This window comes from Pyrus communis, chromosome 2 (assembly GCF_041283825.1).
Source record: "Pyrus communis isolate YQ-2024b chromosome 2, ASM4128382v1, whole genome shotgun sequence".
NCBI classification, from domain to species: Eukaryota; Viridiplantae; Streptophyta; class Magnoliopsida; order Rosales; family Rosaceae; genus Pyrus; species Pyrus communis.
In genome coordinates, this window is record NC_142566.1 from 21,322,519 (window position 1) to 21,341,935 (window position 19,417).

The window sequence follows — 19,417 nt, forward strand, 5'->3', positions numbered from 1 at the left end:
TTGGGAATTTATTGCATGGGAAGGTTCATAATATTTTCATTGGCCACTTCACTAAGGCTTCTATTCGGCAAATGATCATGACATGATGGGCATACCTCATTGTACCATTGTAAAGGACCAAAAACATACTCATGAGTTATTGTCTTTGTTTGTAAAAGAGTGCGTTAATAAGGGAAAAAAATGTTTACCAAAATGTAGAACAAAGGTGAAATAAAATGTGGGAGAGCAGTAAAATATGATGTTTGTGGGGTTTTTCCTATACTTGGGGATGAATGTTATTTTGTGTTTTGTTTTGGTTTTTTTTTAATGTAAATTCAAATTTTGTGGCTGATGTTGTAGGTGATTTTTCAATGGAATTGCATCGTGGTTTGTGGGAAACAAACTAAACCTCCATGTTATGTGCAAAGACCACTCAAAGTTTGGTTTGATGGGAACCAATTGGCAGGAAACATGTTGACTTTTGTGTATATATTCCTGTAATCTTGGGATTCTTAGTTTATTATGATTTTATGTAAATTATTTCTTTCCTCAGTGATAGGATTGTAACATCTTATAAATCCCTCCGTAAGAGATGAATAAAGACACATTCATTCCAAACAAAAACATTCTCTACTTGGATAGATTTTTCAATGTGACTGGAACACGGATTGGTACACCACATGTCACTATATCAATGGTGGAATATGTGTGCTAAAAGGTTAATAACTTAAAAAATACAATTTCCCACCACTTATATAAAAACACGTGGTGTACCATTCATGTTCCTGTTAGAATGAAAAATTTCTCCTCTACTTGGCACCAGAGCCTAGGTTAGAGAAAAGAAAAAAATAGTGCGCGCAGAACCACAAACATCAGCCGTGCAGCCAGTTGTGGAGCGTCGTCCGACCAGCGAGCGATGTCGTCGTTGCTGACCAAAGAACCACCAGCTGCGCAACCAGTTGTGCATCGTGCCCTTCTGACCTGCGAGCGACTCCTTCATTGCTAACCCCGAGTCCACTGCGTCGACCTTTGCATTCACCCACTACGGCCTGTTGCTGCATCACGAAGCCATATCCGACTGCCCCAAATCAAGCTTGACCCATAACCCACAGACCCGTACGTTGCTGTTGTAACTATCCATCTGACCTAAAACTACGACACTCTTTACACCGTACCACTATCTGAGGAGTTTCTAGACCTCTGCAAACCGTATCGTACATCCCCTAAATTTAAAACCTAACCATCTTCATCTGCAACACACATGCTTATTGCTGCTCCAAATTAAGTGAGTTTGGTTGTCAATTTTTTGTTTGTACGAAGAAAACATTGGACAAAGGGCAAAGAGACAAAAGAGAAAGGAAAAATTAGTTTTTTTTTTCTTGAGGCCCACATAGGCTAGAAAAAGTGATTGGTTTTAGTTAAATTATAATTTTTTAATTGGCTATTCGTGGTTGGTGGGCTATCTTGCTTATTGGCCCGTGCTAATTGAAACTAATTAGGCTCCTTGGAAATTTGGGTTGTATTAATCACCTACTAACGAATTGGTTAAAGTTACTTGGGAATGGCAGTCTGGACTTGTACCTCTTCAAATCGATCTATCCGACTCAGACATGAGAATAAGACCACGCATACCTCGTTTGTTAATGCGAAGGTAGATTCTGAAAATATAGTTGCGAAAGTGTCTGCCTCTACTAATACAGGAAACAATGGTAAGGCTTTAAAGGTTTCTGCCTCTGTTACGAATAATACGTAGATAATTGATTCTGGTGCTGTTGAACATATGACTTGTGATTTTAGACAGGTATAAAACCTAAAACCATCCACCAAAACTGTTGTGAGTGTCACCAACGGTAATTCTGCCCTTATTATCGAGGAAGGAACCGTCTCCATTTCAGATACCCTTAGTCTTGATACCGTGCTTGTTGTTCTTTCTCTTGATTATAATTTATTATCTGTTGCTCAAATAACCGTCGTCCTACATTGTTTTGTGATTTTTTGGCCTTCCTTTTGTGTCTGTAAGGATATTCGGACTCGCAAGACAATTGGTTATGGTATTAGAAAAGAGAAGCTTTACTACTTGGAGATAACATCGAATAGTACCAAGATGTTGACACAAGCTCTTACTATGGAATGACCTCAAGGGAAGCAAAACAAAGCTTTGGAGATTTGGTTGTGGCATCGTAGACTTGGACATGCTACTTTCGGTTATTTACGGAGGTTGTTTCTTAGCCTATTTCTTAAGAATAGTGTTTCTAGCTTTAAATGTGATGTTTGTGAATTGGCTAAAAGTCATCGTACTTCATTTCCACCCAATTTGAAAAAAAGTTATGTTCCATTTATGATAATCCATTATGATGTTTGGGGACCATCTAAAACTGCTACATTTGGTGGTGCTTATTGGTTTGTTACTTTTATTGATAATCGCACACGTATGACTTAGGTTTCTTTGATGAAGTCCAAAAGTAAAGTTACTTCCTTGTTCCAGTAATTTCACAAAATGGTGTAAGTGCAGTTTAAGTCATGAATAAGGTTCTCATAAGTGATAATGGTGGCGAGTTTGTGAACTCTGAACTTCATGTCTTTTTGGATCATCAGGGTATCGTTTATCAAACTACGTGTCCATATACTCCACAACAAAATGAAGTTGCAGAACACAAGAACCGTCACCTTCTGAAGTTTGTTCGTGCTTCCTTACTCAAGGCACGTCTCCCGTTGTCATATTGGGGAGAAGTTTTCACCTCAGCTGCGTATCTCATTAATCGCGTTCCATCCCGGTCAGTTGATTTTCAAACACCACTTTAGGCTCTCTCTTCACATGTTGATGCTCATGCAGTACCAAATCTTTCACCTCATGTGTTTGGCCGTGTGGCCTTTGTTCATCTCCATAAACAACAGATGAGTAAGCTTAAACCTCGAGCCTTACGGTGTGTGTGTTGTGGGTTATGCCTCAAATCAGAAAAGATATCGTTGTTATCATCCTCCGACTGAGAAGTTGTTTATCACTATGGATGTTGCATTTCATGAAAATGATATGTACTTTGCCCATTCCGAGTCTGGACTTCAAGGGGAGAATCAGGAAGAAGTTTAAACTCTTGATTATACTATTCATGATATAGATATTGTGAATCATTTGGATTTGAGTGGTGATATCTTAGAGACAAGTGGTGATGATTCACAAGAAAATAATATTGTGAATCATTTGGATTTAAGCGGTGATGTCTTGGAGACAAGTAGTGATGATTCACAAGAAAATAATGATGTGAATAACTTGGAATTAAGTGGTGATGTCTTGGAGTCAAGTGGTGATCATTCACATGAAAACAATGTGGAAAACTTCGAAAGGGACGAACCGACACAACTGGAAAATTCACTACCTTCTTCACCATTGGACAACTATTTGCCAACTTTCTCACTGTTGAACAGCTCAGTGTTGCCGGCTACCTCACAGTCGATCTCACCACATTTGAGCCTTAATATCCATAATAAATTATCTTCGCTCCTAGATAGACCACCACCATGTTGTCTCCCTAATCGTGTCAACCGAGGTATTCCTAGACTTACTTACGAAGCAGACCCTAAATGCAAAACTAGGAACCCAATTAATAGACCAAACCTAGAATCTAATGTGTTATACCCGTTAAGTAATGATGTGTCTACCAGCCACATGTCAAACTTAAGTAAGTCATCTGTATATCAATTATCTACTGTATATATTCCTAACATTGTGTAAAAGGCTTTAGCTGATCCACGTTGGCAAGCAGCAATGAATGAAGAATTGAAGTCTTTGAAGAAGAATGCTATCTGGGAGATCATGGACTTGCCAACTGGAAAAAAACCTGTGGGATGTAAATGGGTCTATATTGTGAAATACAAAGATAATGGGACGGGAGATCGTTTCAAGGCAAGACTGGTAGCAAAAGGGTACACTCAAAAAAATGGAATTGATTATACAGATATATTTTCTCATGTGGCCAAGATCAACACAGTTCGTGCTTTGTTGTCCTTGGTTGCAAATCCTAATTGGCCTTTACAGCAGTTCAATGTGAAAAATGCATTCTTGCATGGAGATTTGACATAAGAGATTTATATGGATATTCCACCATGATGTAATGCTCCAAATAATTATAAGAGAAAGGTGTACAGGTTGAAGAAATCCTTGTATGGTTTAAAGCAATCTCAACGAGCATGGTTTGAAAGATTCACAAAATCTATGAGAGCGTTTGGTTATAGACAAAGTAACTCTGATCATACTCTATTTTTTAAAAGGCGAAACGGGAAATTTACTGCACTCATTGTGTATGTAGATGATATGGTGGTAACAGGAAAAGATCTGGAAGAACGTGCGGCCTTGCAAAGATACCTGTCTACAAAATTTGAGATGAAGGACCTTGGATCCCTAAAATATTTTCTAGGGATTGAAGTGTTGAGAAGTAGTTTTGGAATTTTCTTGTCTTAGAGGAAGTATATTATTGATTTGTTGCACGAAACCGGCATGTCAGCTTGTTAGCCAGTAGCTACACCATTAGAGGAAGGATTGAAGCTTAGCGTTAATCCTAATGAAGTGCCATTAGACAAAGGAAGATAACAAAGGTTAGTAGGGCGTTTAATGTACTTGGCACACACAAGACTGGACCTTGCCTATGCCTTAAGTGTAGTGAGTCAATACATGCATGATCCTGGAGAACAACATATGAATGCAGTGATGAGAATCTTGCGATATTTGAAGGGAAGTCTAGGAAAAGGAATTTTATTTTAAAAGAATAAGAATCTTAGAATTAAAGGTTATGTTGATGTAGATTGGGCATGTTTAATGGACGACAGACACTCAACATCAGGTTGCTTTACATTCGTTGGGAGTAACTTGGTTACATAGAGTAGTAAGAAACAAATTATGGTTGCCTGTTCCAGTGCAAAAGCTGAATACAGAGGTATGGCCTTGAGGATTTGTGAAATTTTGTGGCTTAAGCTTTTGCTAAGAGATATGGGTATAGAACATGATCAACCTATGAAATTATTTTGTGATAATAAAGTTGCCCGTGACATTGCACATAACCTGGTACAACATGATAGAACAAAGCATGTTGAAGTTAACCGATTCTTTATCAAAGAAAAATTAGAAAGGAAGATAATTGAGGTATCAACAATAAGAATTGACCATCAGTTGGCAGATATTCTCATAAAGGCTGTTTCAAGTCATAAGTTTTTAAGTTTCTTACACAAGTTGGGCATGTGTGATATATATGCACCAACTTGAGGGGGATTGTTGACTTTTGTGTATATATTCTTGTGATCTTGGGATTCTTATTTTATTATGATTTTATGTAAATTATTTCTTTCCTTAATGATAGGATTGTAACATCTTATAAATCCCTCCATGAGAGATGATTAAAGACACATTCATTCCAAACAAAAGCATTCTCTTCTAAACATACATGAAGCCTTTGGCGTCTATCCGAATCTTCATTATATAGATAAGCAACAATCAATTATATGGTAAAATCTCGCGTAACTGGAGAGAAAATGAAACTGATTATAAACGTAAAATGAAGTCAACCTTCTTATGATTGAGTTATATAATATGAACATTCACAGACTAAAATACACAAGATTATAGTAATCATGTAAGACAGATATTGAATAGAAAAAAAAAATGATTGCCTGAGCCATAAGTGCTTTTGGGCAAAAGGGGGATAGTAATATTAAATTGTTTTTGGTTGATGTTTGTAACAAACCGAGGAATACAGAGTATGGAGAAAAATCATGTCTTTGTACGACATCTTACCACTCACGTCCGCATTGGTTGTGTTGTCGAATAAGATAGAAACTCTTCCCTTGGCTGAAACGTTCTTCTAAAAAAGTCGTCTGGTGAAAAACCGATGCATGTTATCCCTTGTGGCATGTGGCCCCTCAAAATTATTTAAGCGTACCCATCAAGTCAAATATTTTCTGCAATGGAAGTCCATCTCTTCCTTCTTTGTTTTCTTTTTCTGGCCACTGAAACGGCCCTATCAACTCTCTAGTGCGTGTAATCATTATCGGATTAATCTTTCTTTGGAGCAGCAGGATGGATCGGTTCCCCCCACCACCTCTCCTCCTCCTCCTCCTCCTCCTCCCAGTGCGAGAAATTTTTAGTTATCACAAGAACACGAGTGGTACATCACGTGTTTTTATGTAAGTGGTGAAATTTTTTATTTTTTAAGTTATTAACTTTTTAACACACATATACTACCATTTATATAACGACACATAGTATACCATCTCGTTTGACGGTCACGCTGAAAAATCTCACCTAAAGTGCATGTCGTCTTCTTCCTCCTCTGGATTTCTAGAGTCGCACGAACAGTTTTACATTAAAATGATGAGGAGAATGCAAAATGGGGTTGTAGAATGAGAGAGCGACGCGTCCTGAGAGAAAACTGGCTTTTGTGAGGATCCCATGTTTTCATATGATCAAATGATTAAATGATTATGGAGTTAATCCACCAAGAACAACTTGTCCTTCTCCTTCGTCCATGCAACACCTTCCCATATCAAAAACCAACCAATCCAACAATTAGTCAAGTAAAAATAATTAATTCAAAATAAATGAACAAATTGAGATAATTAAACTCCAGATTAGATCACGTTGAATCAAAGGAATCAATAGAATTGAACAAATTAAATAAGACAAATGTGCAAATAGAGCAATAACACTCTGGCTTCTGTCTAAGCGTTGTTTGATTTGTGATCTCATTAATCAAAAAGTTAAGTTAAATAAACACCCAATTCTTTAATTGCACAACGCCTCCATTGAAATTTACAACTAGCTAGTGGAGTATGATCATTATCCGACGAAGTCCAAAGGTGGATAAATGGTTATATCAATCCTATTTAAATAAGAATCTTACACTAATTACAATTAAAAAGTACAATCTTATATACCTGCAATAATGATGAAAATAGTTTTGAATTAGTTAACTCTAATTCGATGAGGACTTTGTAATCCACACTTAAACGTAGAGAGTACATAGTGAAAATGAAAAACCACAACAAGTGACTCAGTGATAAGGGCACATATTGCAACTTCCCAATAAACAAAAAAATATGGGAGGTCTTGGGTTCAATGCTCTGAGCTGAGGAGTTTGTTTGACTGTGGCCATGAGCAGGATAAAATTTTCCATAGCTTTTCCGGGCTCAAAATGAGTAGATAATCGTGATTTGCCACCAATTGTCTTAATTTTTTCTAAAAAATAAATAAATAAAATACAGTGAAAATGGAAGGAGGGTATATTCAAAACAAAAATAGCAAGTGAAAAAAGGATGAGCTACTTTTGAATGAATATTGATGTGCTTGAAAATAACACTATTTATTGCCCAAAAAATGAAAATAATACTATTTGAACAAATTTATATCAAAGAAAATGTTGACAAATTTTTGCACCATTTTTTATGTATCACTTGATGTGACAAATTATAGTACATATTAGATTAATTAATAAATTTTATATCATTAGATGCTAATTATATACCTGCATCATTTGTTACATTATATAATACATCAATATGACATAGAAATGTTATCATACTCAAATTAATTTTATGTAAAAAATATCACTTTTATTTGGAGTGTAGAAAATTCGTGTGGAGCAAAAGATTTAATGGTGCCAAGTCTGTCGACATATGTCTAAGTTAGGAAAATTCTATTCACATACTTTTATTAATTTTTCATCATATATTTTTTTTAATTTATTCAATTGAATGATTGAAAATTAAAAAAAATATATAAAAAGTAAAGAAAGTACGCGAATATTGTAAAAAAATTGTGATCATACTCAAATTAATTTTTATGTAAGAAAAAGTACGTGAATATTGTAATCTAAATAAAAATTGAAACGAGAAAAGCTTGCAGGATAGTGTCGGCAAGATCAAGAAGACCTAGAAGGCTATCACCAACAGACATGCCACATTACCAAGTCAAAAAGCTCTAAGTTTCATAGCAAAGTTATGAGTTTACATTTTTTTTCTTTTAAAAATGAACAGGTTGGTAACTTCACTACAGTAATTTGTCTTTTGGAGAATGAAGAAAAACTTACAGAGGCAATTTAGCTTTCTCTGATCATCATCGTACGATTTATCAGTGGTAAGAATTGAACTTAAAACATATTATGTAGAATATAAATCTGAAATTCGTCTCTCACCACTAAATCATTTGGTAATGGTTTTAAGTTATGAGTCTTATGACTATAGGCTTCTTGAGAAATTATAGATCAAATTTGAAAGGAAATTATTATTAACATTCCAAAAATCTCATTCTACATATCATACTTTATATATTAGAAAAATATATATTTATAAAGAATGTAGAATGAAAATTTTAAAATACAAATAACAATTCTGATTTGAAATTACTTAACAATATGACCTAGAAGGCTAGAACCAAAAGATAGTATCCACGTGGAGCTAGCTAGTGGAACAGGTACGGATGGCACGTGTCACCAAATCCATGGTCACTAGTGGAACTGGTATGTATATCATTCCTTATCCATATGCCCGACCCAAAAAGCAACAAAATATCTTGCCGACGTTAATTTTTCACTTGTCATCATTTTCCTGGCAGTGCCACGTCTCCAAGTTGTTAAAATGCATTTACGCTCACATTCATATCTGCATGCCTTGCTGGTGCAGGTCAGTTGTCTATATAAGCCAACGAATCCAGACCCAAATCAAACGCATCATACCGAACAAATCACAAGTATTGTCAATTAAGTTGTATTAGTCGCAAGGCATTGTTATTACAGTTTCATTTGTTTGTTTATCTTTTGAAATATGGCGAATTATGGTTCAACACCAGAAAAAACTACCGAGGAGTACTACGGGAACCCGACTTACAATGGTAGCGCCGGAGCCGGTAGGACCGACGAGTTCGGGAACGCGGTTCAACAAGGTCGGACTGATACCGGCTACGGGACTGCTGATGCCAAGACTGGTGATGAAGGGATTGTTGGGCATCATGGCGGCCCCGCGGTGCTTCAGCGCTCAGGAAGCTCCAGCTCTGTAAGTTCATCTCTTTTCACCTCCATATATATGTAGTTCTAAGTTAATTCATTTAATGCATGAGCTGTGCTGCAAATATGTGGGCACTATGAACAATTTTTTCCCTAGACGTATGTTACTAGGAAAACCAAACAAGCAACAAATTTCTCTTGTCCAATTTAGCACTTTTGCAATAAAAACTGTGCGTACTAATGATGGTGAACTTAAGCAGTGATCTAAATTAATAACACAATATTTGACGGTATAAATGTCTTATCTCGAACAATGCTATTCGGAAATTAGCGTATATTGTTCACGTAACTTATGCATCTGCGCATTTTGGTTTTTCGAATATCAACACAATCAATGCTTCAAATTCAAATATTGCATCAACATTTTATCTTACTAGATGGAACAATTTCTTTGTAGTGAAGTATCATATGTGCATTATATTTACATATATTTTTTGTAACCAGGTCTAACTAACATTCTATTATTGTAGTCGTCTGAAGATGATGGCATAGGTGGGAGAAGGAAGAAGGGACTGAAAGAGAAGATAAAGGAGAAGCTACCAGGTGGTGGTAACAAGGATGACCAGTACTCTGGTGGAACGCAGACCACTACCCCTTACGGTGGTGGGACGACTTACACAGGTGAAGAAGGGCAACGCCAGGAGAAGGGTATGACGGACAAGATCAAGAAGAAGCTGCCAGGTGGGAATAGGGATGACCAGTATTCTCATGACACGTCAACTACTGCTGCACCTTATGGTGGGACAGGGCGCACAGGAGAGCCCCAGGAAAAGAAGGGCATAATGGACAAGATCAAAGACAAGCTTCCTGGTGGCCACGCCGAGTAGATCATCATCCCGTTTCACATAACTATATGTAAATGCCAGTCAGTGTATAATAAAAGAGTGTCTGGTCTGACCTCGGTTGCGTGATCCGTGCGTGGGTGATCCATCGTTGCGCACTGTTGTTTTTGTTTCTGTTATGTGTAATTTTGTCTGTCGTTCCCTTTGTATTAATAGTATATTTGTTTGTGCTATTTTTGAGATTAGTATTATGCTTTTAAGTTTAACTGCTAACAAGTAAATTCAATGATTCAGCGGGTTTTACTTAATGTCAATAAAAACGATATACCAATCGAGTAAAAAGAAAAATTTGATATGTTGAATCAATAGTTAAAAGATAAAAGATATTCATTAATGATGACACGTACGTGATCTATTGGTACCTCTCTTATTTATAAGTGAGGTTTTAAATTAAGTAGATGATGAATTTGATACCAAATTAGGTTACTCATTGAATGGTTTAGTCGAATTCTTTTTTTTTGCTTAGTGTAAAAATATAGATGGACAAAAAAAAAAAACAAAAGGTAAAACCTAAAAAATTTTGAAAATTTAATACAAGAGAAATACATAGAAGAGATTTAAATTTTAACACGAGATTTCTATTTTAATTACACTGAAACGAACATAACTAACAGAACAGTCTGCCATATGCATCAGATAATTTTTATTTAGCTTAACAATTATCCATTTTTATTTTATCTAACATAAAAGAATGAAGCAAGTGGCATTTTACGATAATAGTGTAAATGTGTTGAGTTTTTGTATGAGGACGAAATCTTAGCTAAACTAACGTATAATTTAACAAAATCTATAATTTGAAGAAAGAAAAAAAAAAAACATAAAAAGAATGAAAGTGTTTATTTTCTCTTTTATCCCCTCACCGCTGGAGATAAAGACAAAGTTGCCCTGGTCAAAAGATTAGGACATTTTCATTCTTTTTATTTTATCTTTTATCCCCTCACCGCTGGAGATAAACACAAAGGTGCCCTGGTCAAAAGATTAGGACATCATCAATATGACTTTTACAACACATTGACGTGTAGTCCAAAAATGCTATAGACATAAAGATGATCCTTCCTTTGCCAACGGGAAACTATTTAACGAGATGATATGTTTTTTTGTTTTTTGGGAAACTACGAGATGATATATGTTAGGTCCAAAAATTTTATGTACAAGTTTAATTACATCTTGAAGTCCGATTGTGTAAAAATAAAATAAATTAAGTTTACACAGAAAAATAAAGAAAGAAAACAAAGATGAACATTTCTAAAAGAGAAATTTGTTAAAATTGACTAGAAGATTGGTTAGTGTGTTCAGCGTAATCTTCACGAGGCTAGTAATGTTCTTCAACCTTACACCAAAAGGGGAAGTTATAACTGCACTCATGGAAAGAAAAAAAAAAAAGACTTAAAGAGGGAGACAACATGAAGGGGGGATACAACGCAGAGGAAGAGGAATCAAGACAAGATTGCACCAAACACAGCAAATTTTTCTCTTTTAAGTGTGGAAAACCTTGATTCTTAAATGAGGAATTATCCTCATCTTCCAGGGATTTCTTCAAGTTTTCCTTGTATTCACTTCAAATTTCCCATACCATTAAGATTTAAGAACTCTCAAGTTAGCCATTCCTAAAACCATGCAAGCATGTACAAGTTTTCTTATGCTAAATTGATAAGTTTTTAGCTTTCACGCTCAACTTCATTTAGGCAATTCATAATTTGCCATAATTATTCAGTCATTGAGTCATTAAATTAACAATTATTTCTTAAGACACGCTAATTCTTTAAAAATATCTCAGAACTTAGTACTGGAAACGAACTAGAGGGACTAGAAGTTTCCACATGGCCAAAATTCAACTAGATCAAAAGGTTCCCAACAATGTACAAAGATTATCCACGCGAATAATCTTATATATGCTACGTGATTCCATGGTTAATAGGCGGATACCTTGTGTAAATCGTTACATTTACCCATCGATCGTCTTATCAAATTAACTATAAAATATTAATATGAAAATTATGACGGCATTTGTGCTTGTGATGACATTTCATGAGCATTTACTGTCACATGCCTTGCAGCAAGATAGACTCAAACTCACCGCATAATCACCGGTTCGTCACCAATCTGTGATTTAATTTTCCAAATCCTATGCCATCAATTCCAATTTCTTTTCACCATCTTTCCCATCCTCCACCTCCCAGACTTTCCTCAAACCCATTTGATTTCGGATTTGTAGCTACTTTTCTTAATCGCGTTTTGTCGCCATTTTTTCGGGATATGCATAGAGCTTCGGTGCAGGTGACCTTACCACCACCTCTCATGGATCGGAAAAGTATGTTTTGCTCTGGCTCGGGTGTTTACACCACCACCTCCCATGGATTTGTCTTCAACGACTTTGTTGCTTATGAGTTCTCTCACTAGCTTCATGTGTTTCGCTACAAATCTGTCATCTGTGGTGCTTTGTGAAGGTTGTTGGAGTCGTGTCCATCATTTCTGTGGAATAGTTTGGCTAGATTTTTGGCATCTGTTGGACCGACGTTCTGTGGCGATACATCGGTGGCGGTTACAAGGAAAGTAGGGTTTTCTGTTTATTTTGCTCTTTAATTATGGGCTCAAACTCATATTTTCTTTTGGGCTTTTCTTGTAATGGGACCTCACCTGTTGTAAATTTTAGTGTGGTTCGGTAATAAATCTTACACTTTTACCAACAAAAAAAACCTATTGGCCATGGACTCTAAAGTTTCTTTTGCAAAAAGTTGTAACTTCTATGTATTACATAGCTCATTTAGAAGTATATTTAAAATGATTGAAAAAACATTTTCAGTCATGTTTTTAATCAATTTTTATTAAAAATTCAAGTGAGAAGCATATATCTTTTTTTTTTTTTTTTTGAGAGAAACAATAATGTTAGTAAGTTAAATATTAGATTAGTCACTAACAAGGTTTGAACTCATGCCGTCATGTAAGGGCACAACACATTTTCATCACTGTGGTAAAGGGCCACTTGCAAGAAGCACATATCATATGCTTCTTTCAAAAAACACTTTAAAATGTTTTTAAAATCTACAATCCATGCCATAAGAAGCGATTTTAATCATTATAAAAGTACTTATAAATGAAATCTATAAGTTGTTGTGATTAATTAAAGATATAAAGAAATCAATAAAAAAAAACTAATGAAAAGGACTTCAAAACTTGGAGTTTTAACAAAAAATCATGCTATAACTTTATCTAATGATAAGGACAAGAGGAAGAAAAACAAAACAAAAAACAAAAAAAACCTAACTAAAGGCGCGGGCAAAGAGCACCTAACCAATCCTTCAGTTGCATAATCCTTTGACATAATCCAAGCATATTTTATTCCTCTAAATTAAAATTTCAAATTGAAGGTTTCGTTCAATTCAGAACCACATTTGGGGCGGTATGGTTAGGAGGGAGTTGGTTAGGTGTGGGTGTTGATGTTGATCTTTATCATGTTTTTTTTTTTTTTTTTTTTTTTTTTGTTTTTGTTTTTTTTACCTCTCTTTTAACCATGCATGACTTTAACGGCGTAGACGTTTATTACATTCTAGTGAAAGAAATTGAAAATCTGGGACGAGCATCTACTGTTAAGTTTCATAAACAGTGTAGTATCGTTAAGTTTCATAAACAGTGTAGTAAGTTTCTTAAACAGTGTAGTACAATTAAGTTTCATAAATAATATAATAAGTTTCATAAACAGTTTGTGTAAGGAGCGCGCATGTCCACACATAAGTTTTTTTTTTTTTTTTTCAAATATTAAAATTATGTTTTTTCAATAAAGTTTAAATCTTTTTCATTAAATAAAGTTATAGTATAGGTTTTTATTAAAATAAATTTAATCTAAATTCTTTTCATGAAAGTTCTCATAAAAAAATTCTAAATTAATAAAAAAATCTAAATCAAGATAATTACAAAGCAAGTGTACGTAGTCACCCTTCATCCGTATCCAAATTCCCCACGTCTATAGAAAAGAAAAATCAAGATAATTACGCGGCCATGCATGTGTAAAAAACGTAAACCATGCCATGCTTTCCAAGTTCCAATCTTGAACATATACAAGAGGTCGTTATCTATCAACCACGTAAAGTCACAGACGCGGTGGAGTGTCTCGAGCTTTTTAACTCCGTGATAAGGACCGACTCCCTCATCCAATCTTATCTATCTGATTATTCTATGCCGACAGCAAGATACACTTGTTCCTCTCTCACGTCGCCAGGTGTCCCAGTAGCCAACGTGTCATCATGATCGAAAGTCACTATTCACGTACGTGTAAGAAGTAAGAAACCCTACCGTGACATGCGTGTTTTGTTAATTCCCTATATAATCCCGCCATATTTTCACTCCAATCCCATCAAATCCCAAACAAAATTATCCAAACTTCCAGACTCAAATTGTGTTTTTGAAAAATGTCGCATCTGCATAATCAACACGGGGCACAGCCAACCGACGCCTACGGCAACCCGATCCAGAGAACCGACGAGTACGGGAACCCACTTGGCGGTGCTACTACAGGTGCCACCACCGGAGGATACGGTGCTCATGACACAGCCGCTGCGACCACTGGTCACGATTACGGCAGGAAAGAGCACCATGGTGTCACTGGGGTGCTCCACCGCTCTGGCAGCTCAAGCTCTAGCTCTGTAAGTGATTTCTTATTTTTTCTCATATGAAAATGTGATGTTAATTTACGTAGGATTCACTTAATAGCGTGTACCATGATTTTGTCTATAGACCAAGTTAGCCAAAAAGGTTAGGCTTAATTAGGCACATACACACATGAATTTGTATTCAATCCTATAATATAAGCACGTAGAAAATTTTCAATGCGCCTGTAGCAGGGTCCGGTACCCCAATATAATTGTATTATTAGAAACTAGTAAAAATTTTAATCGGTAGTATTAGACCTGGTGTATTAGGTGTGTTCTGATACAATAAAAAATTTCTCTATATGTAGGAGGTCCCCTATTGTTATTTGTATCATGTTACCTGGCCAATAAGCAAAAATTTTAATGGTAGCATTATTAGATCAGGTTTATTAGGCGTGTTCCGATACACTAAAAAATTTCTCTACAAATAGACTATGTACACCTTGCAAATGCGGATTGATGTGCAACATTTAGGGATATATTCATGAGAATGATTGTACTGTAGCATGTTGACTAATTTTTAATTAATACAACAAGATAGATTTCATTTAAAACAGAAGTTATTCCCTCGGAAATTTTTAACTTGTATACAATGGCACATACCGCGTAGATACAATTTTTATGCAAGATCCAACTCTTATTGGCAGGATTTGATCATCAATTTCTATTATACTCGGTGCTACGTATAATTGTAGAAGAATTGTTTCCTATACTCTTGGGACACTAATTATAATATTAATATTGTTAATTAACTTGTAATTCCCCCTGAAAAAGAAATTCATATGTCGGCGTGTATTTATTTTGGTGTAGTCGGAGGATGATGGGCTAGGTGGGAGGAGGAAGAAGAAGGGGTTGAAACAGAAGATAAAGGAGAAGCTCCCGGGATCAACCACGACTGATACAACTTACGGCACCGCTGGCACCACCTATCCAGGAGGGCACCAGCAGGAAAAGGGGGTGATGGACAAGATGAAGGACAAGCTGCCGGGTACTGGCCACAAGGATGACCCCCACTACTCAACCACAACACATGCTACTACGACCACAACTCCCTACGGCGGTGCCACCTACACGGAGGAGCACCACGAAAAGAAGGGGATCATGGACAAGATCAAAGAGAAGCTTCCCGGCGGAAACCACTAGAGATTATATATCATTCCTGTATTAATAAAAGCCTACAGTATGTATACAGTAGTTTAGTGTTGTTGAATCGTATAATAAGCTAGCGGAGCCTGGTGCGAGCTGAGCTCTGGTGTGGCTAATGCACCGAACACTACGCAATATCGTTTGTCTTTGTGATATGTAACTTTGTCTGTCGTTTATATTAATATATTTAGTGCTCGTTCGAGTAACGGTAATTCCGGTTTGACTATTGTTGCAATATTGGTTTAATAAGATCCTACAAATGAGTAGCAATAAGAACATGAACATGTTATTTAGTTTGCCCGCTTGCAAACGCCTCCGCTGATATCAATATCAAGTTCGAATTCCTCTTTCTCACACAGCTGCTCATCTAGAATAGTCACTCGCTCTACGGGCTTTTCACACAAGATAAGTTCACACAGAGGAGAGCCACTCGCTCTATGGTCTTGTCACACAAGATGAGCACGCCGCCCGCCTACTGGGAGCGGTTTCATTGATTGATTTGAGTTAGCTGTAGCTTGCTTTTATTAACAGCTCTAAGGTTCTCACAAGAACAAAGTAAACAAGCAAACGAAGAAGAAGAAGTAAGAAGGAATCGAGCTTCAATTTCTCTGATTTTCAATAGTTCATACAGATTGAGTTTTTTTTTTTTTTTTTTTTTTTTTTTTTTTTTTTTTTTTTTTTTTTTTTTTAACATGGAAGAGTCTAATGGTTATAGGATTTTTTGATATGAGTCCAAAGTAACTAAAAATTGGACCTATTTCAAAAGTTAAAAGTCATTTCAAAAGGTAATCTATAAAATTAGACCTATTTCAAATTTTCTCATGGTTATATATAGTAACCAATGACTTCCTACAATTACAAGAGCACTCTCTAACGACCTCATTCAATTACAATATTACCCTTTTAACCAACTCAATTCTGAAATAATTTTGTAATTAACCACTCATATTTGTTTGCCAAGTGTCATTGGTTAATAGCTTTCAAGTGCATTTCTTTTCATTCATTCATTCAAGGTGGCTGTATAGCTTGCTTCCAAATGTTGGAAGTTTTGAGTAGAAATTTTATTATTCCACTTTGGTTATTACAAAAAGATTCTTACTTTATAAGACTTTGTCCCTTATAGAGAGTGAATGGAGTAATGAACAATAGAGAATAAAATTGAGCTCAACCTTGGGATTGAGTTTTATAATTAAAAATAAAGCACCCTTTAAGAAGATGTCTCCCACCAAACTCATCTCATTCTTATACCTGTTGCGAACATGCATAAACCTATTATATATATATACATCCATCTGCATTACATTTAGAACATAAAAACATAAAATTCTTCTACAATCCCAAACATTATTAGTGAGAGAACCACAAAGAAATTCGCCAGCAGTTAAGTTTTCAGGTGCTAGAATTCTGACTTAGATCATTGAATACTGGTGAAGCAGACGTCTGTAGAACTACAAGCACTGAGTAGGGGCGAAATTTCTGTTTCAAGGACATTGTTGTACGCAAACCTTGATCTTCAATTTGTCTGTCTAATATTATTTCGTTATATTCATACTCCGGTAAATTATTTATTCGTATTTATTATTTATTAACATATATAAATTTATCATTGATTATTGATATTTATCCAACATCGAGTACACTAGCGATAGAAGCTAGTTGCATGAACAATCCAATTTCTATTATTTTTTTATGTCGGGAGTTGCTTTGAAGGTATTGGTAATGTGAGCTATACGACATGTCTAACACTATTTTTGCTGTCGGGAGTTGCTTTTGTGGCAATGTGAGGTATACCGTATACGACATGTATACAGAGAGAGTGGGGATAGTTTTACAAATTATTGAAGTTTGGCAAACAGCAAGAACCCTACTGTGACGTGCATGTTTTGTTAATTTGCTTATATAAACCGACCCAAATTGTCAGACTTCATCAAAATCAAATCCTCATCGAAGCATATTCAAAATTTTTCAACAAGAAGAAAAGGTTTCATTGTGTTTTTAGAAAATGGCGCATTTACAAAATCATCAATACGGGGCACCACCCAACGCCGCCTGCGGCAACCCAACTCAGGGAACTGACGAGAACAGCAACCCCCTGGTTCCCCGAGTGGACAAGTATGGAAACCCACTTGGCCATCACGGTGCTACTACTGGCATCACTCCTGCCACCACCGGAGAATACGGTGCTCATCACACGGCCGTTGTGACCACTGGCTATGCTGCCACCACGGCAGGTGGTCACGGCACACTTGGTCACGATTACGGCAGGAAAGAGCACCATGGTGTCACTGGCATGCTTCATCGCTCCGCCAGCTCAAGCTCTAGCTCTGTAAGTAATCTCATTTTCCCATATAAATATTTGATCTTAATTTTTCTTAGGATTTTATAATTTGTACCATTATTTTGTCTAAAAAGATTAGACCTTGCTAGCAAAAAATTAGACTTAATTAACTACATAATTTTCACGAAAATGAATGTGTGTAAATCCTTATACAATTAGCCAGGATACTAATGGTATTAATTTTGGGTAAATATGTACAATTATTTGAATCATCTCACTGATCAAATTAATTTCATGTACTGTACTCTGTAAATGCAAATCAACGTGTCACATTTTATTAGAATTGACCATAGTCACTAGAAAGAATAATATTTGCATTCCTCTCTTGGGAAATGAGCTCATTTCCCCAATTGCGTCTTCATCCTAGAAGTTTTATAATCGAGGTCATTCAATTTTTAAATCTTAATTTAAAGATTATCAATCCCTACGAAAAGCTCATTTGAATCGAACATTATTTAGTCATCTAAATTTATGGAATAAATGAACGGTTGATCTTTATAATGTTACTTGGTATCTACATTGTTGATGTATGAGATATATTTGAATGACTAAACGATATCCTATTCAAATGATTTTTCTACATTGTTGATTTATGTGATACATTTGGATGACTAAAAACGATATTCTATTAAAATGATTTTTGTACACATAATCTTAAATTATCCTATTCAAATGATTTTTGTACACATAATTTTAAATAAAGATTAAAAAATTAAACTGTTCTTATTATAAAAAATTTTCGGTGAAGATAGGTTATGCAAGTATTGTTCAATAAGGCATTCAATTCTTCCGGTGGATTTTTTATGGACTTGGTATTCCAATTTCAAGAGACATAAGGAATGTAAAATTTCCCTTGAAATTGTCAACTTGTATTTTTCTCTTGGTGGTTACATGTTGGGTATTTAATTATTGTGCTGTAGTCAGAGGATGATGGGCTAGGTGGGAGGAGGAAGAAGAAGGGGCTGAAACAGAAGATAAATGAGAAGCTCCCAGGTTCAACCACAACTGACACAGCATACGGCACTACCAACCCAGGAGGGCACCACCAGGAAAAAGGGATGATGGACAAGATCGAGGACAAGCTGCCGAGTACTGGCCACAAGGATGACCCCCACTACTCACATATTACTACGTCGACCACCACACCCTCCGGCGGCGGCACCGCTTACACGGAGGAGCACCATGAAAAGAAGGGGATCATGGACAAGATCATAGAGAAGCTTCGCAGCGGACACCACAAGATATAAATACAGTGGTTTGTTAGTATTATATCGGTCGTATAATAAGCTACTGGTGCCTCTAGGTGTGAGCTGAGTTGTTTGTGTGGCTAACGCACCGAGAGCACTACGCAATGTCTGTCTTTGTGATGTGAAACTTTGTTGTCTATTATGTTAATATATAAACTGCATTGGCTGAAGCATT

The 19,417-nt window shown here is 36.0% G+C and overlaps 3 protein-coding genes across 3 annotated transcripts; all 3 read left to right on the forward strand.

Annotated features, from left to right (window-relative positions):
* Positions 1-8,631: 8,631 nt before the first annotated feature.
* LOC137747602 (uncharacterized) lies at positions 8,632-10,038 on the forward strand. Its single transcript, XM_068487739.2, has 2 exons — positions 8,632-9,012; positions 9,494-10,038. Exons 1-2 carry the CDS (start codon positions 8,785-8,787, stop codon positions 9,848-9,850), a joined length of 585 nt encoding a protein of 194 aa, XP_068343840.2. The 5' UTR covers positions 8,632-8,784; the 3' UTR covers positions 9,851-10,038.
* A 4,163-nt stretch (positions 10,039-14,201) lies between these two features.
* Positions 14,202-15,869, forward strand: LOC148698720 (dehydrin Rab16C-like). Its single transcript, XM_088686754.1, has 2 exons — positions 14,202-14,505; positions 15,322-15,869. The coding sequence occupies exons 1-2, from the start codon at positions 14,272-14,274 to the stop codon at positions 15,652-15,654; spliced, it is 567 nt and encodes a 188-aa protein (XP_088542880.1). The 5' UTR covers positions 14,202-14,271; the 3' UTR covers positions 15,655-15,869.
* Positions 15,870-17,480: 1,611 nt separating this feature from the next.
* On the forward strand, positions 17,481-19,412 carry LOC148698721 (uncharacterized). Its single transcript, XM_088686743.1, has 2 exons — positions 17,481-17,983; positions 18,916-19,412. Exons 1-2 carry the CDS (start codon positions 17,660-17,662, stop codon positions 19,240-19,242), a joined length of 651 nt encoding a protein of 216 aa, XP_088542869.1. The 5' UTR covers positions 17,481-17,659; the 3' UTR covers positions 19,243-19,412.
* Positions 19,413-19,417: the final 5 nt, after the last annotated feature.